At 42.4% G+C, this 27,303-nt stretch overlaps 1 protein-coding gene across 1 annotated transcript in view; it reads left to right on the top strand.

Annotated features, from left to right (window-relative positions):
* upf1 (UPF1 RNA helicase and ATPase) overlaps positions 1 to 27,303 on the top strand; it is a 172,410-nt gene that overhangs the window by 101,434 nt on the left and 43,673 nt on the right. The window contains exons 3-8 of the mRNA XM_078554758.1: positions 3,125 to 3,270; positions 5,197 to 5,286; positions 13,705 to 13,872; positions 16,919 to 17,099; positions 17,818 to 17,979; positions 19,994 to 20,078. Coding sequence (XP_078410884.1) covers positions 3,125 to 3,270; positions 5,197 to 5,286; positions 13,705 to 13,872; positions 16,919 to 17,099; positions 17,818 to 17,979; positions 19,994 to 20,078 — 832 coding nt within the window. The remainder of the gene's footprint in view (positions 1 to 3,124; positions 3,271 to 5,196; positions 5,287 to 13,704; positions 13,873 to 16,918; positions 17,100 to 17,817; positions 17,980 to 19,993; positions 20,079 to 27,303) is intronic.

Genomic DNA, 27,303 nt, shown 5'->3' with positions numbered 1-27,303 from the left:
CTGGACTAGTGCTGCCTGCTTGAAGCGTGCTCTGCAATATGAGAAATTTATTGCTCCATGGCTGCAATTGTTTTACTTACCCCACAATATCATGTAGAAACACAAGTTTATGGCACAGAAGGAGGCCATTTGACTTACTGTGTCTTTGCTGGCTGCCAAAGAGCTATCCAACTTAATCCCACTTTCCAGTTCTGGGTTCATAGTCCTGTAGGTAATGGCATTTGAAGTGCATGCTTTTTTTTAATGTGATGAGGGTTCCTGTCTCTGCCACCCACTCAGAGTTCCAGGCCCTCACCACCCTCTGAGTGAAAAATTTACTGCAACTCCTCTTTAATCTGTTTACCAGTTATGTTAAATCTATGTCCTCTGTCTATCATCTTTTCTACTGAAGGGTTTGAGGTTCTTCCTGTACACTGGCTAGGCCATTGGCTTCTCTGTGTTCAAGTTACCTGATAGGGATGTAAGTAATACAGGCATTTATTTTATTAGCTGATGGGGAAGTATCTTAATATTTGTCATTTAATAAACACTTTTTTTTAAAAAGCAAAAGTGCCTTTCACCTTGGTTTGCTCCAATTTCACAGGTAATAAGGAAAGCCCCTGCACCTTCACTGAATTCACACTTGCTAACCCATTGCCCAGATATTAGTAGCAGGAGCAGGTATTGTCTACACCGATCTTTTACTGATCTGTTGACTTGAGAAGATAGATTAGGATGCCTTACACTGAATGCAGAAAGGTGCAGAATTTTCAAGCCACCAACTGGTAATTGAATTTTTAATTACAAGTTGGATATCTGTTGAATATTGCACGTTAGCAACCTCTTGTTGCCATAACATTGCCTGAATAGCAGGGCTGCCTAAGGAGGGGAATCTTTCTAAGTACTCATTAACCTTTCATTGTAGGACCAGAGAGAAATGGATCACTTTTTCTCATCAGACTGAGAAAGTTTTAAAAAATTATTTCTGTCAATTTGTGTCTCGTTATTTACAGTTAAATAAATATTGTGTGACTTCCTCCCAAATTACTGAATGTGGTTCATTACTTGCAAAATGTGATTGTCCATGAGTCTCAGACCATGGCACACGTCATATCAACCTGCCAAAGATCTGTAGCAGAAGACATCTTATTTCTGAACTGGACTAGCCATATAAATACTGTGGCTATAAAAGCAATTCAGAGGTGAGGAATCCGGCAATGAATAACTCCCCAAAGCCTGCCCACCATCTACAAGGCACAGGTCAAGTCTGTGACAGAATACTCCCCACTTGCCTGAGTGACTGCAGTTCCCACAACACTCAAGCTTGACACCGCCCAGGACAAGGCAACCCATTTGATTGGCACCCCATCCACAAACATTCACTCCCTCCACCACCCACACACAGTAGCAGCAGTGTGCACCATCTACAGGATGCACTGCAGGCACTCACCAAAGCTTCTTAGACAGCAGCTTCCAAACCCACTACCACTTAGAAGGACAAGGGCAGCAGACACATGGGAACACCACCACCTGGAAGTTCCCCTCCAAGCCACTCACCATCCTGACTTGGAAATATATCGCCGTTCCTTCACTGTTGCTGGGTCAAAATCCTGGAACTCCCTCCTAACAGCACCGTGAATGTACCTACACCACATGGACTGCAGTGGTTCAAGAAGGCAGTTCACCACCATCTTCTTGAGGACAAACTAGGGATGGGTAATAAATGCTGGTCCAGCCAGTGAAGCTCAGATCCCATGAATGAATGAAAAAAAAAAATTCTGCACTCAGTAACTCAGGAGGCCATTGAATGATAGCCAAACTAGACATTTGCTTTTGCTATCATAGGGAAATAGTACAGTCATATTACTTACATTTGAGAAGAATAAATGTAATGCTTCTATGTTCCATTGTATCTATAATTGACACAGCAGCTATGCAGTCTTATAATGAGAGGAGCCCAGTTACCGCAGTGACTCTCTTATAATCAGGCAAATGCATTTAATGGTGTTTAGTGAAAAACAGTTTAAATGTATTTACACAGCAAGTATCTTGGGCTCAGGAATACCTCATACTTTTGAGCTATTAGAATGTTTGATTCTGTTGACTATATTCATTAATCTTTTTGAGTTAACTGAACCTTGAGATTTATGACCCTTGCATTGTGTGCATCCTATTTTGAAAGCTTGTGGGGCATGGACCTGGACATGGTTGTGCACTCTTGTGTATATAGTTGGAGAGGATCTGTGTTCTGAAGTGAAATGAGCTTGTGCAGAGTAGGATTGTGTAGTAGGTTTCTGAATAGGGCATAGTAACTGACTTAAAAATCCCTAAGCTGTGCCCTAATGGATATTTAACATACTCTCTGGGCTCTGACAGTTTTACTTGATGTGATGAAAAGGAGACAGTCAGAGTGACCGGAATAGATTGAATGCTGCAGCCGTGTTCTAGTTGGGGAGCGCAATCCCTGGCTGCTCCCCTTTTCAGTTGCACTTAGCACACTATGTACAGTGAGTGACCAGTGCTATTCTTGAGCTAGTAATGGTCTGAAACACTTCCCACCTACTGATTTTCTCTAACATAACCAAGATGATGGAATAGTGAAAACTAGCCCACATTCCACACACAATGATTGGTTCATTGTTGTCATGGAGATATGCTACTGTTATTTGGGGAAGGGACTACAGGAAAAAGCAGTCTCTGTACTTGTACAGAAAAAAGGAGCCCAAATCCCTTTCTCCTTTATTGATATTGGATATGAGAGAGCTGTGGGTCATTGTGAACAGAAACCCATTGCTCTATGATGGGAAGGTAATTCAGGGGAAGCAGTGGCATAGTGGTATTGTCACTGGACTAGTGTCCCAGAGACCCAGGGTAATGCTCTGGGGTCCCGGGTTCGAAAACTCTGGAATTTGTCGATTGTTGTAAAAACCCATCTGGTTCTCTAATGTCCTTTAGGGAAGGAAATCTGCCATCCTTACCCAGTCTGGCCTATATGTGACTCCAAACCCACAGCAATGTGGTTGACTCTTCAATGCCCTCTCAACAAGAGCAATTAGGCAGCGACGCCCAGATCCCATGAATGAATTAAAACAAAATTGCTTCATTCATCCTTCCCTGTGTATGCTGACGATGATCCTTCCTCTCACAGGTGAATGGACCAGATGGAGTTCTCCAGAATGGAGCAGTTGATGATGCCGTTGCCAAAGCAAGTCAGTTATTACCGGAACTGAACTTTGAGGAGGATGAAGAGGATACATACTACACCAAAGACCTTCCTTTGCATGCCTGCAGGTACCACAATCTGACTTTATTTAACTCTGCGAAAAGTTAAATTGGAAGAAACGTGAGAGCTAAATCTCACAGCATTAATCTGCTCAATGTCCTCTCCCTCTCCTATGCCGTATAACCCAGTGAAACATTTATTACATCAGTGAGTGAGTTCATAGTCAATTCCCAATCCATTGCAGTGATCATCTTGGCTTTAAGAACATGAGGTGTGGAAAGCAAAGCAGCGTTTTTGTCTCCTGACTAATCCCTCTGAAGACCTTTTGTAGTTTTAGAGGCTGTGTCCAATCTGCTTTGAAGTAGGCAAGCAACCAGAAATAAAGCTGAATACCTCAATGTAAATTAAATTCTAGAATGTTAATCCAGTTTTAGGATCAATATTGTACACTAAGTAGTGAATTCCACAAATTACATATTCATGATTCTAGCGGTACTGGAGTTAGTGTTACACTGAATCAAATTAGTTATTCGAGTCCATTTTTGTAATTTAGAGCCTAGGTAGTGGATTTTGGATAGTTCATCTAGAAATGAAAATGGGAAGTGAAAGCCAAATATCTATCTTTTATTACAGAACAATGTTATTAACTTCTGTTTTTAATTGCATTGGGTGTTAGTTGTCAAGCTTTTATTGTTTTTGAAGAATTTTCAGCAGAGCAATTCCTGAACCAAAGTCTGAATTCCATTCTTAATCCTGTTCTTGTTGTACCTGCTCTCTGGTTTTGTACTTGACAAATGGTTACTACCCTAAATTTCGTGTGGTTGCTGAACTCCATGCATCAATCTTCTTTTGCAGTATTCTCAAACTAGCACCACAGTACACAGTATGCTATCATCAGAGATTACGAGGTGAAAGTAACCAGCTTAGACTTTCAGTAAAGTATCCTCCATGATGTGGTGTGGTGTTTCACCTCACATGGTGCATGAGTGTCATGTGGACAGGTTTACATTGAGTGGGCGCATTCAGTGAATGGCCAGTAATTGCACTCCTAACCACTTCACCTTCTAATTTTGTCACGCTAATGTAACAGCGCTGTAAATGATCTGGTACTTGGCATAGATACAGTATTATTTCCCCCCCCCCCCCCCCCCCCCCCCCCCCCAAGTTATGTATGGATTTTGGTATTGGAAAAATAATTGATCTTAACAGTTATGCCCACCCCCCCAGCTGAGTTTTAATCCTCAAATTAGGAGCGGGAGTAGGCCATTCAGCCCCCTCAAGCCTGCTCCGCCATTAAGTAAGATCATGGCTGATCTGATTGTAACCTCAACTCCACGTTCCCACCTACCCTCAATAACCTTTGACTCCCTTGTTAGTCAAGAATCAATCTACCTCTGCCTTAAAAATGTTCAGTGACTCTGCCTCCACTGCTCTCTGGGAAAGAGTTCCAAAGACACTCAATCCTCAGAAAAAAATTCTCCTTATCTCTGTCTTAAATGGGAGACCCCTTATATTTAAACTGTATCCCCTAGTTTTAGTCTCACCCACAAGGGGAATCATCTTTTCAGCATCCACCCTGTCAAGTGCCCCCAGGATCTTATGCTTCAATAAGGTCCTCTCTCATTCTTCTGAACTCCAATGGATACAGGCCCAGCCTGTCCAACCTTTCCTCATCAAGTAATGCCTCCGTCCCAGCTGTCAGTCAAGTGAACCTTCTCTGTGCTGCTTCTAACACATTTATATCCTTTCTTAAATAAGGAGACCAAAGCTGTACAAAGTACTCTAGTTGTGATCTCACCAGCAGCCTGTACGACTGTAGCAAAGCATCTCTACTTCTATATTCCTTTCCCCTTAAAATAAATGACAACATTCCATTTGCCTTGCTAATCACTTGCTATTACAACTCTTCCCTTGGTTGAGAAAAAATACAAACCAGTGAAATTCTGGACTATTGGTGAAAGCTGTTCATTCCACCCACTCTGTTTTCTTTGCAGTTACTGCGGAATTCATGACCCGGCCTGTGTTGTTTACTGCAACACCAGCAAGAAATGGTTCTGTAATGGCCGTGGAAACACCTCCGGCAGGTGAGTGAGGAGGTTTATAATCAAATTATGGTCTCTAACCGAGAAATTTTTAGGATCAGAAGCTCAACTGGCCGCACCCTTGACTGAGTTTGAAGTTTGTGGGATCAGGTCCCGCTCCAAGGTCTGATTGAGCCTGTGATCTAGGCTGACATTGCAATAGAGCACTGGGGGTGTTCTGCATTGTTGGAGGTGAAGCTTTGGACTGAAGCCCCACCTGCCTAGTCAGAAAGACAGATAAGATCCCATGTCTGTTGAAGAGCATGAAGTTCCTCAGTTTGTTGGACAACACTTCTCTGAACCAAAACCACTGAATGCAGATGAAATGACCACTCCATCCATTACACCTTGTGGCAGATTGGCTGCAAAGTGGAAATATGTCACGACTCACTGGGAATAGTGTGCTGTACTATCAAGCCCCACTGCTCCCCGAGCCACGACAAATGCGAAAAAGTTTGATCAAAACCAACAGATTGCCTCAATTCTACCTAACTGTTTAATTTAGGTTAACAAAATACAAGCACCAAGTTTGTAAACTTAATAAGTAAATAACTGTTTATTGAACAAACTGTTGTTAGCCAGTGGCAAAAGAAAAATGAACTGCTAATTTCTAACTCTATAACCGCTACCCCTTAAATCCGTATACACACACATACAAGACACAAAAAAACACACAAAAACATGGATTTTAAGGGGGGATTTAAAACAGTTCAATAGCACCAATTCCGGAGTACAGGATTTGATGGGTTGATTTTGATCGATGTCTTCCAAATTCTGTTCAGCTCTTGTTGATGACACGAGGTGGTCTTCCAGCACTTTCAGCATTTAGTTCACTGGTTGAGCACTTGTGTTTCAATGTTTCTAACGGTGATTTACCCCTTTGCCTCTTGATGGGGCTTTCAGAGAGGGAGAAGGTTACAGAGATATGAGAAGAAAAAAGGCAGCTAGTTATTGTGGAATTACTGGAATCTTCCACACAGGCGAAAGAGGTTTTGGGTCTTGTTCCTTTAAGGTTAGGAACTATTCAGCTGCATTGCTCTTCACACAAACCCTGGTCAGGAGCCAATTAAATTGCTGTTCCAGGCAGCTCCCTTGGTCCAGGACTCCTTTCCGGCACCGATCCTGTCTTTCATGGCACACTGTCTCAGGACTCTAACATTGCATGTATATCTCATCCTGTTCCAGTGGATGTCTTTCAACAGTTCACTGTCCAGCAGAAAATAAAAAGTTCCTTACATGCCCCCACCCTTAAAAGAGATGAAATGTCATTTAAAAAATGGGTTTCATCACAAGGTATGTGACACATGGACAACAAAACACGAGACTTACTTTCATTCACCCTTCCTCCTCCTCACACAGTCTTATACGATCTTCAATATTTCTTACCTCTTTAACTTTTACACCCGGGACAATGCATCCGCGATCACATATCTTTACCAGCAATGTGAATAATCTTTACATTGAATGTTTGAAACAATAGACTCCATCTGAACAGTGTCGCATTTTGAGTTTTAAACTTTTCAATGAATGCCAACGGATTATGGTCTATCCCTAATTATGGATTATCCCTAATTGATCATCTTGTAATAGGACTGCACCTACCCCCAAGTTGCTAGCAGCAATTGCCATTTTAAAAGGTTTGATAAAGTCAGGGGCAGCCAACACTGGTTAATTTATTAAGATTGCCTTCAGCTTTTCAAAGGCTACTTGGCATGCTGCTGACCGCTCCGCTTTTGCCGATTTTCTTAATAAATTGGCGAGAGGTACAGCTATTTTGCTGAAGTTAGACACACTTCCTACAAAACCTTATTAGATCTTTCCTTGGTCCTTCCTCTAAATATGAGAACAGTGTTTAACCATCCCAGTATTGTCGTATTGGCTAGTCGAATTGTAGGAGGTTCACTTTGGACACTGTCTACTTCTCCTTCTATCTTGCCCTTACTGTCTCTGTCATCCTCCACTACTCCTACCACCTGGCACACTTGCTCTGTCTCATCATCGTCTCTGAGATGATATTGCTTCAACATGTTTGTAACATAACCGTTTCTTCTTCCTACGCTCAGGAGTATCTATCAGTTAAGTCACCTTTACTAATCCCCCTAACTATCTTGTAGGGGCCACTGAATTTCACTTTCAGGGGTTCACCCTGCAAAGATAATAATACCAATACTTCATCTCCTGCTTGGAACATTCTAGTAGTAGCATGTTTGTCTGCCCATTGTTTCATTTTGGCTTCAGAAATTTTTCAATGCTCTCGTGCTACTTTACGTGCTCCTGTGAGCCTTTCTAGAAACATGGACACGTAATCCAACATGGAGGATTCGTCTTTCTGCTTTAGGAACATTTCCTTAATCACTTTTAATTGACCTCCTATTTCATGACCATAGATCAATTCAAATGGACTAAATCCAGTAGATTCATTCGGAGAATCTCTGGTAGCAAATAGTAAAAAATCTAATCCTTTGCCCCAATCCTTTGGGTATTCATGGCAATAGGTCTTAATCATGGCTTTGAAGCTCCCTGTATCTGTGGGTGATAGGTGGTAGAGTTTAGTTGTTTGATACCCAAATTGCTGATTATGTCCTGGAATATTTTAGACATGAAGTTAGAACCTTGGTCAGATTGTATTTCAATTGGTAGCCATAAAGAGTGAAAAACCAAGTTAGCTTTTCCACTACCACCTTAGCTATAATTCTCCTTAAAGGAATAGCTTCTGGAAATTGGGTGGTCGTATCCGTGATTGTAAGGATATACTGATGCCCTGCTTTAGTTTTGGGTAATGGTCCTACACAAACTCCTAATACCCGACTGAATGGTTTTTCAAAAACTGGTATGGGTATTAAAGGTGCTGATTTGATTACATGTTGAGGTTTGCTTACTACCTGATATGTATTTTTTACAAAATTTACAAAATTGCACTACGTCCTTATGAACCCTTGGACAGGTGAAATACCTGTTTATAGATGCATGGGTTTTCTGTACTCCCACATGTCCTGCCATAGAGATTTAATGTGCTACTCGCAGTACCTCCTTACGATATTTGGGCGGTATCACCATCTGCCAAACAACTGTGCTTTCCTCATCTGCAGGTCTGTAAGGGTATCTCCATTTCCTCATCAGAACTCTTTTTAAGGTAATAGCACTCCAGAACTCCTGCCTCAGCTTCAGTGTGAGCTGACTGTGCTAACTTGTATAACTCTGCATCTGCTTTGAGTCTCAATTAATGAAGACATGCCAAACATCTCTTTGAATTATCCTCATCCTTAAAGAACGTTTTTGCTACTCTAACATCTGCTTGTGGTATTACTTTGACCTCTGGTGATGACTTTGTTTTGCCATTGCTCTGGTCACCACACACGATGGAAAAATACCAAACTTGTTCTTGTAGTTTCTCCGTCTCGTTAGCCTCTCTCGGACTTTCCGTAATTATGGACGAAGCTGTAACCTTCACTCCTGTCAAATCATTCCCCAGGAGTAAATCAACTCCATCCACGGGTAATTTCTTAACCACTCCTACAACCACCGATCCAGACAACAAATCACACTCCAATTTCACTTTGTACAATGGAATTGTGATATACTCTCCACTTATCCCGTTTAGCTTTCATTGAACTCTCTAAAGGGAAAACTAGGTTCTTCTCCAGCAAGAGAGTTTGAGTAGCTGCTGTGTCGCTTAATACAGTTATAGGTTTAGCTGCATCATTTGATGAAAAAGGGGTTGGGGTTATCTTTCCTTTAGATAAAATCCGTTACCTCTCATCGACCTTATTCACTTCACCTGCATTCAGCCCAGTGTTTACCTCCAGACCCTTATTTGTAGTTAAAACTACAATTTGATCCGTGACATTTTCTTTTTGAATTCCCTTTTTGGATTCACTCTTATGAAATACAATAAGTCCCATGGGCTTTCCTCGCAACTTCCAGCATTCTGAACGAACGTGTCCCACTTTATTACAACGGAAACACTTGGGTCTTCGCGTTTCACCTCCACCCTCAGTACCTTCCTTCCTTCCTGATCTGGGGTGGAGATCTCAAGGTATTGCCAGCTATCCATTCTTTACCCTGGCTACTTGCCTTCCTTTCACTCTCCCACTTTCTATCCTTTTCAAATTTATGGGGGTGATGGAAAAAAGGTTTAGTTTTATGGGTCAGCTCATAATCGTCAACCGTTACTGCTGCCTGTCTAGCAGTTGCAACCCTTTGGTCTTCAACACAGGTTTTTATTACAGAAGGTAGGGAGTTTTTAAATTCTTCCAAGAGAATGGTTTCTCTGAGAACTTCATAGGTAGTTTCAACTCCTAATGTTCATATCCACCTGTCAAAACTACTTTGAATTTGAACGGATTAAGCAATGTAAGTTTGTCCAGGCTGTTTCCTTGAATTTTGAAACTTTTGTCTGTATGCTTCAGGAACCAACTCATATACACTCAAAATGGCCTCTTTCACCACATCATAATCCTTAGAAACCTCCTCTGACAGTGAAGCATAAATTTCCTGTGCTCTACCTGTCAGTTTGCTTTCCATGGGCAATATCCAGTTTTCCTTTGGCCAGTTCATCTGTTTAGCTATCTTCTCAAATGAAATGAGGAATGCCATCCCAACATCCCTTTCCTCAAATTTTGGAAGAGTTTGTACAATTTTAAACATCTCCCCACTGAGTCCTGATCTGGAAATAAGTCCTCTCTCACCTACTGATGCCTCTTTTTTTTAACTGTCCTTGTTTTAAGCTGGAATTCTCTCTTCTCTTTCCTCCTTTTCTAACTTTGCCATTTCTAACTCCCTCTGGAGATCAAGGCCTGAAACTTGCCCTTGGCGGGCTCAGCAGAGGCAGTCGGGGAGGTGACCGCCACCCGCGATCAGCTCTGCACTGCGACTTCACATGCGTGGAACACAAGAGGCAGCACTGAGTGCTGCCTGTGTGGGCAAGGGGAGGAGGGAGAGCTGGTCTGGCGTGTAGTTTGCGCATGCGCGCAAAAGAGCACTCAATCTCCCTGAGGCACGGAGCTGCCTCGGAGAATGAAGCGCTTTTTAAAAAAAATTAAATCATGAAATTGAATGAAACGTGACTGTGTCACATGAGATGGGACATGTTTTTAATGTCAAAATAAAGGTTTTATTTAATTAGTATTAGCTTTAGGAAACCTCATGGATGAAACCGCTCGTGGATGAGGTTCCCTGAAAAATGTAAAGGCTGCTTGGCCTTTTCGCCTGCCTACCAACCGTTGGGTTGGATGGGTAGTGTAAATTTCAAATTAATTAATAATGACTTTAATAGGCCTTTCGATTACTGGCGGACGTGCAGCCAACTCCGGCATGTGCCTGCCGAACAAAATATTGCACAAGCGCGCAATGACGTCAGGACGCACGCCCAATGTCATCGCGCGTCATATTACGTTCCAGCCCAGGTTTTCGTATTTCCATTTCTCTTTCCTTTTCTGCTGCCTCTAGTTCCATTTTTTCTATTTGCAACAGAATTTGAGCCCATTCCAGTGAACCACCCCTTGGAGAACTCAGTCTCTCGGGTATGCCTTCCAATCTTGAATGCTGTGCCATCTCTTTGATTATCTCTGCCTTACTAGCTTTGGCAGGCAATCCTACTCTTAATTTACTTGCCAATTCGATTAACCTGGCTTTTGGGATTCCTTTTAAAATAGTCAGGGACACCTCTTCCACTTACAGGAAAGCTTTAGCAGTTTCCACCTTATTTTTGATAGTACAATCCTGGTGTTTCCTTTTAGTTTTTATTACTTACTAAATCTACACCCAAATCGTTGTTGTCTTTTGTTCCAAAATACCCCAGACCCGAGCCTCCAAATTTTGTCACGACTCACTCAGTACAGAGCGCTATAATATCAAGCCCCACTGCTCCCTGAGCCACGACAAATGTGAAAAAGTTTGACCAAACCACCAAATTGTACCAATTCTACCTGACTGTTTAATTTAGGTTAACAGAATATGAGCACCAGGTTTGTAAACTTAAAAGTAAGTAATTATTTATTAAACAAACTGTCGTTATCCGGTGGCAAAAGAAAAATATGAACTGTTAATTTCTAACTCTATAACCTAAACTCTATCCCTTCTCAAATCCCTCTATATACACACACGTACAAGACACACAAAAACATGAATTTTAAGGGTGGAATAAAACAGTTTAATAGCACCAGTCCGGAGTACAGGATTCGATGGGTTGATTTTGATCGATGTCTCCCAAATTCCTTTCAGTTCTTGTTGATGGCATGAGGTGGTCTTCCAGCACTTTCAGTATTTAGTTCACTGGTTGAGCACTTGCTTTTCAATGTCTCCAAGTGATTTTCCCGTTCGCCTCTTGACAGGGGTTTTCAGGGGGGGAGCAGGTTATAGAGATATGAGAAGAAAAAAGCCAGCTAGTTATTGTGGAATTACTGGAATCTTCCACACACAGGAGAAAGAGATTTTAGGTCTTGTTCCTTTCAGGCTAGGAGCTACACTGCCCTCACACAAACCCTGGTTACCTGGTCAAGAGCCAATTAAAATGCTATTGTCAGGCAGCTCCCTTGGTCCAGGACTCCTTCCTGGTATTATCCTGTCTTTCAAGGCACACTCTGTTCCAGGACTGCAACATTGTAAATGTCCATTGGAACAGGATGAGGGACATGTGTCTCAAACTGTAGTCATTGTAATTCTAACCCTTTCAGGTAGTAGAAATAGTATAACTTGGTGTCATAGAGGCGTGATGAACTATCTATAATACTTCAACTTAAGTTGATCGTTAATTCGGTTCTCTCTCAGACTTAGTAACATAGCCCCACTGCTATTAACAGTCTGTGTTTATTCATAGACATATACAGTTTTTGAAGGGGATTCATCTGACCACCATTTAGTCTCACTGTACAACTCAACTCTGTACATTTATCACAATTCTTGTATGTTGAGTTTTAACAGATTTTAAAGATCCTGTTTCTTCTGGTGCCCCTGCCAATTCTATTGCACTGAATAAAGCTAACTTACACCATAGTTAACCTGACTATTTCTTAACAATTAAAGCAGTTAATCTTAGTTAATATTTCATTTTCATGCATGAGTAAAGGACTTGCACTTATATAGTGCCTTTCATTAAATTCTCATAGCCAATTAAGTACTTTTTGAAGTGTAGTCACCGATTTAATGTTGGAAACATGGCAGTCAATTTAGCTCCCACAAGCAGCAATGTGATAATGAATAGACAAACTGTTTTGTGGTGATGGCTGATGGATAAATATTGGCCAGGATACTGGGAAAAACTTTTTTGCTCCTCTTCAAAATAGTGCCATGGGATCACAGGGCCTCGGTTTAATCACTCGTCCGAAAAATGGCACTTAGTCAATACTGCACTAGAATGTCAACCTTTATTTTTGTGCTCAACCTTGTGACTCTGAGGCAAGAGTGCTACCAACTGAGCCATCGCTGACAACTTGAATAAACTGATCTGGCAGTTCATCTGCCATGAAATGAAAATTCCAGCACTACATGTTAATTGTTTTATGCAGTGCTACCATAAGTGCTGGAAGATTATTGATTTCTTTTTTGGCAGATGCTCAGAGTCGATAGAGCTACCAGATCACTATTGCAGCAGTGGGCATAGGAAAATTAAATATTATGGAAAGGATTCACTTCATTTACTGATATTAATGGAAACTTTCAACGGCAATGAAATAATGAAATGAGAGATTAAATTAACTTTCTGTTCTATATATCTTGGAGCTGCGGAGTTACTGTTGAGATGTTGCTAAGCATTGAGTAATTCACTGAACTATTCTTCTATACCAAACCTATTTGTTCCCAACAAGTTTATTATAATGAGGCCTTAATGTGTCTCTTTAAATGTTAATGATGGTGAAGTATACTTGAAAACATCTTTTCATGTCAATGTGCCTGTGTGGCAGCATTCTCACCTCTTAAAGGTCACGAGTTGAAGGCATCATCTTGACTGAAGCACATAATCCAGACTGACGCTTCATTGCACTACTATGGGGATGCTGCACTGTCAGAGGTGCTGTCACTCGAAAGAGGTGCTAAATAGAGCCTCTGCCTGTTCTGATGGATGTAAATTATTCCATGGCACTATTTGACGATGAGCAGAGAAGTTTTCCCTGGCATCCTGAATTAATCCCTCAACCAATATGATCATGAACAGTTTAACTGTTTAATTGAAACCTTCTGTTTGTAGTTTGGCAGCTCTGCTTGGCTGCATAAGTGGTTGTTTCAGAAATATTTGATAGCTTTGAAGGCATGAAAGGCAATGAGTTCAAGTTAACTTCCTTTGCTAAACAAGTGGAGCGTCAGTTTAGCCTCTTGTTAACGTTAAAAGTATTGACTTTGTCAGCTGGACAAGAGCTTGCTTTTTGATCTTCAAGTTGTCTAAATGTCCTCTGATTTCATTCCAACTTTGTTTTGATCTTGCAGCCATATTGTTAACCATCTGGTGAGAGCCAAGTGCAAGGAAGTGACTCTGCACAAAGATGGGCCACTGGGAGAGACTGTTCTGGAGTGTTACAACTGTGGTTGCAGGAATGTATTCCTCTTGGGTTTCATCCCTGCCAAGGCTGACTCTGTGGTGGTGCTGCTATGCAGGTGAGTGAGCTTGGTCTGAAGCTGCAATGGGTTAAAATATTAAACTGCTAATAGCTAATGTATGCTCTGATAAGGCAATTAGTAGCTAAACTACAAGACCAGGAAAGATCCAGGAAGACAGATTAGATAGGCATAATGTCAGAAGATGACATTAGAGATGAAATAACCACATCTTAAATTTAAGAAGGAGTGATATGGAGTTAACTAATCAAGCTGATGATAAAGCCCCTGGTCTGGATGGTTTGTGTCAACGCATTTTAAAATAATCTAAAGAGATAGGAGAGTCACTTTTACACATAAAAATGATGTAGTGCCAGAGGACTGGTGGACAGCTTACAGTTATATCAATGATTAGATGAAGGGACAGATGGTATGGTTGCTGATGACACAAAGATGGGTAGGAAAGTAAGTTGTAAAAAAGAAATAAGGAATTTGCAAAGGGCATGGGTTAAGTGAGTGGGCAAAAATTTGGCAGATGGAGTATAACATGGGAAAATGTGGGCTTGTATACTTTGGCAGGAAGAATTGAAAAGCAGCATATTGTTTAAATGGAGAGAGATTGCAGAGCTCTGAAATACAGGGGTATCTGGGTGTCCTGGTACATGAATCAAGAAAAGTTGGTATGTAGCCATAGCAAGTGATTAGGAAGGCAATTGGAACATTGTCATTTATTGCAAGGGGAATCGAATATAAAAGTAGGGAATTTTTGCTACAGTTGTACAGGGTGTTGGTGAGACCTCATCTAGAGTGCTGTAGTTTTGGTCTCCTTATTTAAGAAAGGATATAGCTCTCTTAGAAGCAGTTCAGAGAAGGTTCACTAGACTGATGGCTGGGATGGGGGCGGTTATCTATTCAGGAGAGGTTGGACAGGCTGGGCCTGTATCCATCGGGGGCATTTGGCAGGGTGGAGGCTGAAAGAATGTTTTCCCCTCTTGGAGAGATCAGAAATAGGGGACACAGTTTTAAAATAAGGGGTTTCCTATTTAGGATGAGAATTTTTTTCTGACGGTCGTGAATCTTTGGAACTCTCCTCCCCAGAAGGTGATGGAGGCAGGGTCATTGAATATTTTTAAGGCAGAGGTAGATAGATTCTTGACTAACAGGAGAGTCGAAGGTCATCAGGGGCAGGCGGAATGTGGAGTTCAGGCCACAACCAGATCAGCCATGACCTTACTGAATGGCAGAGCAGACTCAAGGGGCCAAATGGCCTACTCCTAATATGTATATTCATATATCCGTGTTCAGAGAGAACATGTCCAGGGAAATATATACTAGTCAGCTTCATATTGCTGGTCTGAAAGATAATGGAATCCATACTCAAGTAGAAAATAGAAAAACGTGTAGAAACAAAAAATATAATCATGAATTTAAAATGAATTAAATATATAATCAATGGATTTCAAAAGGGAAAGTCTGTCTTGACCAACGTTTAATTCTTTGAAGAGGTAACAGAGTAGACAAGGGTGATGCAGTCAATATGATTTATCTATATTTCTAAAAGTCCTTCATTGAGATGGCACATAATAGACTAATGAATAAGATGAGAGTATATGGATTCAGGGATCTAGTAGCAGAATGGATAGCTAACTGGCTGCTAAGACATAAAGCAGACGCTAGAGATAAAGATTCAGTGTGCCAGTAGGTTGGAAGTGGGATTCCACAAGGATCAGTCCTGGGACCACGGTTCACAATTTATATCAACAATTAGACTTTAGAAACAAAAACAATTTCTAAATGTAACCAAATTGGGGGTAATGGTTAATACTGAGGAGGAATGTAACAAATTCCAAGGTGATGGTGTTAATCTTGCAAGTGGGCATATAATTAGCGGATTAATTTCAACACAAGCAAAATATCCCAGAGCAGGGAGAAAGTTAACATATTTCAGGCCACTGATCTATGTCATCAGATCTGGAAAAAGTTAAGATGTACCAGTTTTTAAGCAACTACACAGCCAGGCAACGGGGATGTGAATATAAGAAAAGGTCTTTAATAGGGTAGAAGGCAAGCGAGATTAAATGACAGAGGGGATGAAAATGTGAAAAGGAGCTGTCCAAAATCAAAACGAATAATGGAGCAGAGGTTCTGACCTAAAATTGTTCAACTATGAGCCTGGAAGGCTGTAAAGCGTCTGATTGAAAGATGCTTACATTGAGCTTTGTTGGAAAGTGTAAGAGGCTGAAGTCAGAGTGGGGGTGGGGCAGAGAATCAAAATGAAAGCAGCCAGAAACTTGGAGTCACAGTTGCAAACTGAACAGAGATGTTCTGTAAAGCAGTCACCCAAGCTATTTGGTTTCTTGCAGCACCACCGCTGCTGCCCCCCCACCCCGCCAATGTAGAGGAGAGGAGACTGCATACCGCATTGAATACAGTAATTGAGGTATATTAAATTGAAAAATATAATTGCTGTTTCACCTGGTCCAGCCTGCCACCCAGGCCCAAAGCCACAGTCCCTGGATCCAGAATTCTTTCATCTTTCCACTGCCAGTTCTTCTATCAGTCAGTTTTCAAATATGTGGATTTCTACTGGTCATGTGGAAATCTATACTAAGAACAGAAGACAGAAATGCAGAGCAAATTTCTTCATCCTTTGAAAAATACAAATTTAATTTTCAAATAGTTCTGCAATTGTAAGTTATAATTTTAAGTGAATTAAGAGACAAACACCAGTGTGTTTTCATATGATTGTCTCTTAGCAACATTTTATACTGTCTGGATGCACAAGCTCAATATTTCATCTGAAACATTAATGCTGCCATGTTATTGGGAAATAGTGTTCACTTAAACCCATTTTGTGGAAAAGAAACAAATGAAATTTAGAAGTTGAGCAGTCAGTGGCAAGCCCAGCCCATCAAAGTAATGGGGCAAAAGAACAATGTTGGTCTACGCTGCAGTGATAAATCTTAAATCTTACCATTATCAAAGGCTGCTTTGATTCAGTTCAATCCATTTCTAGTGCGAGTTATCTGATTCTCCTTGCTCTGTGCCTTTGGAAGAAGCTAGAAGCAATTTAAAAATGTTATGTGCAATTGCTTTTAATCCACAGACAACCATGTGCCAGTCAGAGCAGCCTGAAGGATATCAACTGGGATAGTTCCCAGTGGCAGCCGCTAATCCAGGACCGTTGCTTTTTGTCTTGGCTGGTGAAGATTCCTTCGGAGCAGGAGCAACTGCGAGCCCGTCAGATTACAGCACAGCAGATCAACAAGCTGGAGGAACTCTGGAAGGTATGCATTGCGTAATGGGCAGGTTGTTATTAACTGACTTCAATCTAGTGCAAGAAGTGTGTGTAATTTTGGAACCAGAGTATTCAGATGAAACAGTATCGCCAGTTCCAAGTTGCACAGCTGTCAATCCTGTCATCAGAACTTTGGTGACCTGTTGTCCTGTATTCTGGAAGGCCTGAAAATTTTCTGATTCTTTGTTAACTGATTTCCCAGTTGTTAAATCTGTGCCAATTAAGCTCACTGTATCCTCTACTGGTACACTGGCTGCTTAGCTGTAGAATAGTGTCCAAGGACAGTGGCTAGGGTAGCTCTTATACCAGCTTCTGTTAGAATTGACCTTGAGTAGTTTGTATGCAGTCTGCACACTCATGCTTTGTGTGTTTCCAGCTCCTCAGACTCGTGTGGGACTAGGGGAGGATGAGAGTGCACTCAAGTCCCATGTAACAGGCTGGTAGTATGTGTGGCATCAGTCACTGAAATCGGAGAGAAACTCCCAGATAATTGTAGAGCATGGAGTTACCAAATGGGAATGTTACAGCTGATCTGTACTGTAATGTATGTCAGTGTACCATTACTCAAAATGTTGACCACAAATTTAGTTTGTCTTTAGAAATTAAAAATTGAAATGTCAAAATCTAAAATAGGATGGGTATATTTCCAATCCCTCAATAACCCTCTCTTTAATGTGGTTTGTGTAATGGGGTCTCTCTCTTTTTAGGATAATCCTTCTGCTACCCTTGAGGACTTGGAGAAGCCTGGAGTGGATGAAGAGCCCCAGCATGTACTCCTTCGTTATGAAGATGCCTATCAGTACCAGAACATCTTTGGTCCGCTGGTCAAGCTGGAGGCTGACTATGACAAGAAGTTAAAGGAGTCACAGGTATAATGCAGAGTGAGCCTCTGCTCCAAAAATGCATATTTGCAAAAATTTCTTGGATTTTTTTAAACCGTGCTAAATTTAGCTCTAAGTTTCTTTGAGACTCACTCCCTGTGAAAGTGTCTGGCAGCTGATTACCTGCCTTTGGCTACTGAGGAATCTTGGAAAAGGCTGCCTCCATAGTACATTGAGTTTACCCAGAAAATTGCTGAACCAAACAGACCAGCGGGTCTTGGGTTTGTTTCTTACTGTCTAGGCTAATTGCGACTAGACTGCCCCTCTGACAATGCAGCACTCACTCAGCATTGCATTTGAGTGTTTGCATGGATTATGTGATTAAATCTAAAGTGGGGCTTGAATCCATGACCCTCTGACCCTGGGAGTAGAGAACTACCAATGGACAAACTGTGTGGAAAAATGTAAGGGAGAATTGAATAGTTAATTTTGGGGCTGGGTGGATCAGAAGGTTGAGGGATAAGAACATAAATAGAGGCCGGCATAGGCCATTTGGCCTTTCAAGCCTGCTCCGCTGTTCAATAAGACCACAGCTGATCTGATTGTGGCTTAACTGCACTTTCCTGCCTGCCCCCTATACCTTTTGTCTGCCATGTAAATCAAGAACCTATCTAACTCTGCCTTAAAAATATTCAATGATCCAGCTTCCACTGCTCTCTGGGGAAGAGAATTCCACAGACTAATGACTCTCCTCATTTCCTTCTTAAATGAGACCCTTCCTTATTTTTAAACCCTGCCCCCCCCCCCCCCCCCCCCCCCCCCCGTTCCCCCATGAGGAGAAACATCCTGTCAGCATCTACCCAGTCAGCCCCCTCAGAACTTTTTTCAGTAAGATCGCCTCTCATTCTTCTAAATTCCCATGCATATACACCCAACCTGCTCAACCTTTCCTTATAAGATAACCCCTCATTTCAGGAATCAACCTAATGAACTTTGTCTAAACTGCTTCCAATGCAAGTATATCCCTCCTTAAGTAAGTTAACTAAAACTGTACACAGTACTCCAGGTGTGGTCTCATCAATGCCTTCTACAGTTGTAGCAAGACTTCTCTACTTTCATATTCAGTAAAGGATTTACCTTTTGATACTGGTCAGACTGCGTCCCCTTTATTGGTCCTCCATTCCATTTGAGTAGCTTGGTAATTCTAGCATGGAATAATAGCCACTTGAGTAAGCTACCCCCAAGGTATAGAACTTCTACTTCTCTTCCCTATAATCTTCCCCTTTAACTGAACTGTGTAAAGTTAATGACACTGATATTTTAAGGCACAATTCCAAAATAAGAATTGGCGTAATCTAAAATCATGTGCTGATTCCCTCATGAAAGAGAGCTACTGGAACCCAAGCTGCTGAATTAATTCTGATGCATTTAAATTTGAGCTTGTGCAGATTATACACATAATTAATGAGGCCTGAATAGACTTTGTTACATCAAGGTGTGTTACTTTGTAGAGGGAGCTTATGGTGGACAAACAGAAGTGACAACGATGCTGAGCATCTTATCACCATACTGGTACCAAATATGAAGCAGCAAGCTTATGCTGTGCAAGGAATTCTCCAGTTTATTTAACCTTATTATTGTCAAACCAACAAAGTTCAAAAGCACTGTCCACTTTTTAATTCGGTCTGTGGTTCCCTGTCTGTGAGCACATGGGCAGGATGGCTGCCCCTTGTCAGTATTTCGCCGCAGCATCATTCAATTTCTACAAGGCATAAAGTGATTTGGAGGCAGTAATTAAAGGATCGAGCCCTAGGGTAGCTGATCTATATAGCCTGTATCATCATCTACATGTACAAACTTTCAAAAATATGGCCTAGAGATTAATTAGATCCTGTGGGCAAGGGTTACTGCTATTTTCCCTTTGTGTTTAAGTACTAAGGCTGGAGTGTCCCCCTAATAACCAGCACAGTGAATAATCTAACCACCTCTTTCCTTTTTATATCCAGCTAATTATCTCGCTGCTTGAACCAATAAATGAGTTTAATTCTGTTTCTAATTTTAGACTCAGGACAATATCACTGTGAGATGGGACCTGGGCCTGAACAAGAAGAGGATTGCCTACTTCACTTTGCCCAAGACAGACTCTGGTAAATGGAGCTGATTTACATATTTTTTTTTCTAATTAAAAGAAATGGAGCAGTTGGTGTATTGGCAGATCAATCCCAATTGTTTTGTAAGGCATTTGCACTTAATATTATGATCATATTGCACCTTCAGAGGAAGGCAGCAAATGGAATAGTGCCATATAGAGCAGGGCCTGCCCCACACTGGGGAATGGTGAGAGGTGCAGAGGATCGGTTTTAGTAAATTGTAGCCAACTCCATGTGGCTTCTGACTTGAATGAAGATAGTGAGTAAGGAATGTTGGGTGTAGTGTTGTTTACTTCAGGAGTTGGCAAGCCTCAACCGCTCAAGTGATAAACTCCTGAATTGGTTATTGCTGATGAGTAAATCTATGTCATAGAAGTCCCAGACAGCGTTCTGTTCGTATAGTGTCTGTTGTTATGAAAATAAAATGCAAGAAATATTAAATGAATTGTGTGTAACATTCATATAATGTATAAAGCATATTTTTCATTCAGGTGTAAAATATATTTAAGTACAGAGGTGCAAAGCTGAATGTTGTGCAGCACTGAGTAAGAGTGATACTGCAGACAGTGTATATCACTGTCTGAGAACAGTGCAAAAGGAACAATTAGAATTCTTAGCATTGGACATTACCTCACATGTGACCCACCCAAGAACACACCCTTGCTTGACAAAACAGGATTCCAGAGAGTAGCTGGTAAGAAGGTGCTGTGAATGCATTGTCTGCATTATAGGCACACACTCGATGTGGACTGCAGAGACACTTGTTTGCAGTTGTGGATAGTCACTAATTATTATTATCAAAGGCCAACAGTTCCCAGGTCAGCTGTTCCCACAACCTAATTGGCTAAAGTGGACACCCCTAATCCATACAGATTGAGAGAATTGCAGACCTGTTTCTTGGGAGGTGCAGGTTTTAGTAATTGGGAAAAGAAGCACTTCTGCCTTGAAATTCTGTTGAGCTGGATCATTGGCCAGTTTAATTTTTGATCAGTTTGCTCTGCTAATGCCTTACTGAATGTTTTTTTATTGAACATGCAGACCAGAATGGTGGGAGATCACTTGGATCTCTGCAGTAGATTGTCTCCAGTGAGATTGAGATCCATGCTATCTATTAACATAGAGAAATCATCTGTATTTCTGCTCTTTGATATCCATCTTTCCCTGTTGGAAACATGTGCTGGTTGAGGTCAATGGTGATGCCTGTTCTGGTTGAATAACCTACCAAACAACTGGAATCTCATGAATCATGGGTCTCGTGTTAGATGGCACCCAGAATCCATGGAACCATTGTCTTTGGTCCCTGCTGCTAACTTTGCTCCATCTCCATCTCTCTTCAGTTTTCCACCCACGGTGGTTGACAGGGCCCTCAACCGTGTCCGGCCCATCTGCCGCGCATCCGCCCTCACACCTTCCCCTCCCTCCCAGAACCATGATAGGGTCCCCCTTGTTCTCACTTATCACTCCACCAGCCTCTGCATTCAAAGGATCATCCTCTGCCATTTCCGCCAACTCCAGCATGATGCCACCACCAAACACATCTTCCCTACACCACCCACCCCCACCCCCACCCCGGGCGGCATTCCGCAGGGATCGTTCCCTCCGGGACACTCTGGTCCACTCCTCCATCACCCCCTACACCTCAACCCCCTCCCACGGCACCTTCCCATGCAACCGCAGAAGGTGTAACACCTGCCCCTTTACTTCTCCTCTCCTCACCATCCAAGGGCCCAAACACTCCTTTCAAGTGAAGCAGCATTTCACTTGCACTTCCCTCAATTTAGTCTACTGCATTCGTTGCTCCCAATGCGGTTTCTTCTACATTGGAGAGACCAAACGCAGACTGGGTGACCGCTTTGCAGAACACCTTCGGTCTGTCTGACTCAGACCACCCTGTCGCTTGCCATTTCAACACTCCACCCTGCTCTCATGCCCACATATCCGTCCTTGGCCTGCTGCATTGTTCCAGTGAAGCTCAACACAAAATGGAGGAACACCTCATGTTCTGACTAGGCACTTTACAGCCTTCCGGACTGAATGTTGAGTTCAACAATTTAGATCATGACCTCTCTCCTCCATCCCCGCCCCCTTTCCGATCCCCCTTTTTTTCCCCAATAATTTTCTTTTCCCACCTATTTCCATTATTTTTAAATGTATTTCCATCCATTGTTTTATCTCTACCTTTTACCCTATTTCAATCCCTTCCCTTCACCGCACCCACCTCCACTAGGGCTATCTGTACTTTGCTTGTCCTGCTTTCTACCCTTAATTAGCACATTCCTTAGATAATATCACCACCTTCAACACCCCTTTGTCCTTTTGTCTATGACATCTTTTGGCTATCTCCACCTATCACTGGCCCTCTATCCAACTCTACCTGTCCCCATCCCCCCCAACCCCCTAAACCAGCTTATATTTCACCTCTTTTCTATTTTTACTTAGTTCTGTTGAAGAGTCATACGGACTCGAAACGTTAACTGCATTCCTCTCCACAGATGCTGTCAGACCTGCTGAGTTTTTCCAGGTATCTTTATTTTTGTTTTCCATCTCTCTTCCTATCAACCTTCTGAGGCTGAACTGTTTGTGACCTCTATCACATGTGACCCCAAGGTGCACTTTCAACCACATATCCACGCCATTATTAAGACCTCCATAACATCATTAACTCCACCCCTGCCACAGTACTTCTGATGAAATCCTCATTCATGCCTTTGTTACCTCTTGTTGGAGATAGTTATTGACTGGCATTTGTGTGGCACAATGTTACTTCCACTTATCAGTGCATATGGGCGTGGACTGCTTCAGTATGGGTGATAGGTGAAATAAAAACCGAAAATGCTGGAAAAGCAGGTCTGGCAACATCTGTGGAGAGAAAAACCGAGTTAATGTTTTGTGTTCGTGTGAATCCTCTTCAGTGTTCTGAAGAAGTCATATGGACGCAAAACACGAACTCTGTTTCTCTGTCCACAGATACTGCCAGACCTGAGTTTTTCCAGCATTTTCTGTTTCTATTTCACCACAAATCTTGTTCACCTGTCACCTATACTGAAGCGGTCCATGCCTATATGCAGCAAGACCTGGACAGCTTTCAGGCTTGCACTGATAAGTGTCAAGTAACATTGTGCCACACGAATGCCAGGCGATGACCATCTCCAGCAAGAAAGAGAATCAAACCATCACCGAATCCCACACTATCAACATCCTGGGGTTATCATTGACCAGAAACTGAACTGGACTAGCCATATAAATACTATGACTACAAGAGCAGGTCAGAGGCGGCTGGGAATTGTGTGGCAAGTAACTTGCCTTCTGACTCAGAATCACAGACTCTCTCAATGCAGAAGAAGCCCTTCGGCCCATCGAGTCTGCACTGACACGTGAGAAACACCTGACCGACCTACCTGTCTAATCCCATTTACCAGCCCTTGGCCCATAGCCTTGAATGTTATGACGTGTCAAGTGCTCATCCAGGTTCTTTTTAAAGGATGTGAGGCAACCCGCCTTCACCACCCTCCCAGGCAACACGTTTCAGACCGTCACCACCCTCTGGGTAAAAAATGTTTTTCTCACATCCCCCCTAAACTTCCTGCCCCTCACCTTGAACTTGTGTCCCCTTGTGACTGACCCTTCAACTAAGGGGAACAGCTGCTCACTATCCACACCCCTCATAATCTTGTACACCTTGATCAGGTCGCTCCTCAGTCTTCTCTGCTCCAACGAAAACAACCCAAGTCTATCCAACCTCTCTTCATAGCTTAAATGTTTTATCCCAGGCAACATCCTGGTGAATCTCCTCTGCACCCCCTCCAGTGCAATCACATCCTTCCTATAATGTGGCGACCAGAACTGCACACAGTACTCCAGCTGTGTCCTCACCGAGGTTCTATATAACTCCAACATGACCTCTCTACTTTTGTAATCTATGCCTCGATTGATAAAAGCAAGTGTCCCATATGCCTTTTTCACCACCCCACTAACATGCCCCTCTGCCTTCAGAGATCCGTGGACACACACGCCAAGGTCCCTTTGTTCCTCAGAACTTCCTAGTGTCATGCAGTTCATTGAATACTTCCTTGTCAAATTACTCCTTCCAAAGTGTATCACCTCACACTTTTCAGGGTTAAATTCCATCTGCCACTTATCTGCCCATTTGACCATCCCGCCTATATCTTCCTGTAGCCCAAGACACTCAACCTTGCTGTTAACCACCCGGCCAATTTTTGTGTCATCCGCAAACTTACTAACCCTCCCCCCACACATAGTCATCTATGTCGTTTATATAAATGACGAATAGTAGGGGACCCAGCACAGATCCCTGTGGTACGCCACTGGACACTGGCATCCAGTCACTAAAGCATCCTTCTGTCATCACCCCCTGCCTCCTACAACTAAGCCAATTTTGAATCCACCTTATCAAATTACCTGTATCCCATGTGCATTTGCCTTCTTTATAAGTCTCCCATGTGGGACCTTGTCAAAGGCTTTGCTGAAATCCATATAAACTACATCAACTGCACTACCCTCATCTACACACCTGGTCACCTCCTCAAAAAATTCAATCAAATTTGTTAGGCATGACCTCCCTCTGACAAAGCCATGCTGACTATCCCTGATCAAACCTTGCCTCTCCAAATGGAGATAATTCTGAAGGAGCGAATCTTTCTCCAATAGTTTCCCTACCACTGACGTGAGACTCACTGGCCCTGTAGTTCCCTGGCTTCTCTCTACAACTCTTCTTAAATAGTTGAACCACATTAGCTGTTCTCCAGTCCTCTGGCACCTCCCCCGTTCCCCCGTGGCCAGAGAGGAATTAAAAATTTGGGTCAGAGCTCCTGCAATCCCCTCCTTTGCCTCCCTCAGCAGTCTGGGACACAAATCATCCGGACCTGGAGATTTGTCCACTTTTAAGCCTGCCAGCACCTCCAATACCTTGTCACTCCCTATATCAATTTGCCCAAAGCCTGTCCACCATCTGCAAGGCACAAGTCAGGAGTGTGATGGAATACTCCCCATTTGCCTGGATGAGTGCAGCTCCAACAACTCAAGAAGCTTGACACCATCCAGGCCAAAGCAGTCTGCTTGATTGGCACCCCATCCACAAACACTCACTCCCTCCACCACCAAGCACAGTGCCAGCAGTGTGTACCATTACAAGATGCACTGCAGCAACTCAGCAAGTCTCCTTCGACAGCACCTTCCAAACCCACGACCTCTACCACCTAGAAGGGCAAGGGCAGCAGATGCATGGGAACAGCACACTGTGCCAGCTTCCCTCCAAGCCACTCACCATCTTGACTTGGAAATATACCTCTGTTCCTTCACTGTCGCTAGGACAAAATTCTGGAACTCCCTAACAGCAGTTTGGGTGTACTTACACAACATTGACTGTAACGGTTCAAGAAGACGGCTCATCAGCACCTCCAGGGCAATTGAGGATGGGCATTAAATCATTAAATGATGGCTTTGCCAGTGATGCCCATATCTCTTGAAAGAACTTTTTTTTAAAAAATTGTTTGCTGCCCCACAGGTTAACCAGCACCTCGATCTCAAAATGCTCATCCTTGTTTTCAAATCTCTCCAATGCCTGGCCTCTTCCTGTAACTCCTCCAGCTCCACAGCTGAGATTTTTTCACTCTTCCAATTCTTCATGTAAGGAAAATATCTGTTTATTTCTGTTGGACTGTGGCTTAGAATTACAATGGCTGCAGGTTGAAAGATGTGTCCACTGGAACACTTTGAGAGATATATGCAATGTTGCAGTCCTGGAACAGTGTGCTATGCAAGACAGGATGGTGTCGGAAAGGAGTCCTGGACCAAGGGTGCTGTCTGACAACAGCATTTTAATTGACTCCTGACCAGGTGACCAAAGTTTTGTGTGAGGGCAGTGCAGCTGAATAGTTCTTAGCCTGAAAGGAACAAGACCTAAAACCTCTTTCTCCTGTGTGTGGAAGATTCCAATAGTCCCACAATAATAGCTAGCTGGCGTTTCTTCTCATATCTCTATAACATGCTCCCCCTCTGAAAACCCCAGTCAAGAGGCAAAGGGGAATACCATTGTTAGCGACATTAAAAAGCAAGTTCTCAACCAGTGAACAAAATACTGAAAGTGCTGGAAGACCACCTCGTATCATCAACAAGAATTGAAAGGAATTTGGAAGACATCGACCAAATCAACCCATCGAACTGTTTTATCCCACCCTTAAAATCCTTGTTTTTGTGTGCCTTATGTGTCTTGTCTGTTGTGTATGGGGATTTAAGAAGGGGGTAGAGTTTAAGTTAGTGTTAGGAATTAGTTCATATTTCTTTTTTTTGCCACTGGTTAATGACAGTTTGTTCAATAAACAGTTACTTATTAAGTTTACAAACCTGGTGCTCGTATTCTGTTAACCTAAATTAAACAGTTTGGTAGAATTGGGGCAACCTGGTGGTTTGGTCAAACTTTTCACATCTGTCGCAGCTCGGGGAACAGTGGGGCTTGATATTACAGCGCACTATCCCCAGTGAGTCATGACAGAGTTTGGGCTCTCTGGGATATTTTGGAACAAAAGACAATGACGATTTAGGTGTAGATTTAGTAAGTAAAAAGCTAAAAGGAACTACCAGGTGTGTACTGTCAAACATAAGATGGCACTGGAAACTGCTAAAGCTTTCCTGTAAGTGGAAGAGATGTCCCTGACTATTTTAAAAAGGATCCCAAAAGCTAGGTTAATCAAATTGGCAAGTAAATTAAGAGTAGGATTGCCTGCCAAAGCTAGTACGGCAGAGGTAATCGAAGAGATGGCACAGCATTTGAAATTGGAAGGACTACCCAAGAGTCTGAGTTCTCCAAGGGGTGGTTCAGTGGAATGGGCTCATTTTCAGTTGCAAATAAAAAAAAAATTGGAACTCGAGGCAGCAGAGAGAGAAAGGGCATTCCAAAGGGAACAGGCAGAAAGGCAGGAGAGAGAAAGAAAACAAGAAAGGAAATTAGAAAAGGAGGAAGGAGAAAAAGAGAGAATTCCAGCTTAGAATGCTGGCAGTGAAAAAAGAGACACCAGTAGGTGAGACAGGACTTATTTCCATATCAGAGCCCAGTTGGGGAGATGTTTAAATTTGTGCAAGCTCTTCCAAAATTTGAGGAAAGGGATGTTGAAGCATTCTTTATTTTATTTGAGAAGATAGCTAAACAGATGAACTGACCAAAGGAAAACTAGACATTGCCCATGCAGAGCAAATTGACAGGTAG

The sequence above is a fragment of the Cetorhinus maximus genome, chromosome 13 (genome assembly GCF_964194155.1).
Source record: "Cetorhinus maximus chromosome 13, sCetMax3.hap1.1, whole genome shotgun sequence".
In the NCBI taxonomy this organism is placed as follows: Eukaryota; Metazoa; Chordata; class Chondrichthyes; order Lamniformes; family Cetorhinidae; genus Cetorhinus; species Cetorhinus maximus.
The sequence above is the reverse complement of the archived record's forward strand: the minus strand, read 5'-3'. Positions and strand labels throughout refer to the sequence as shown.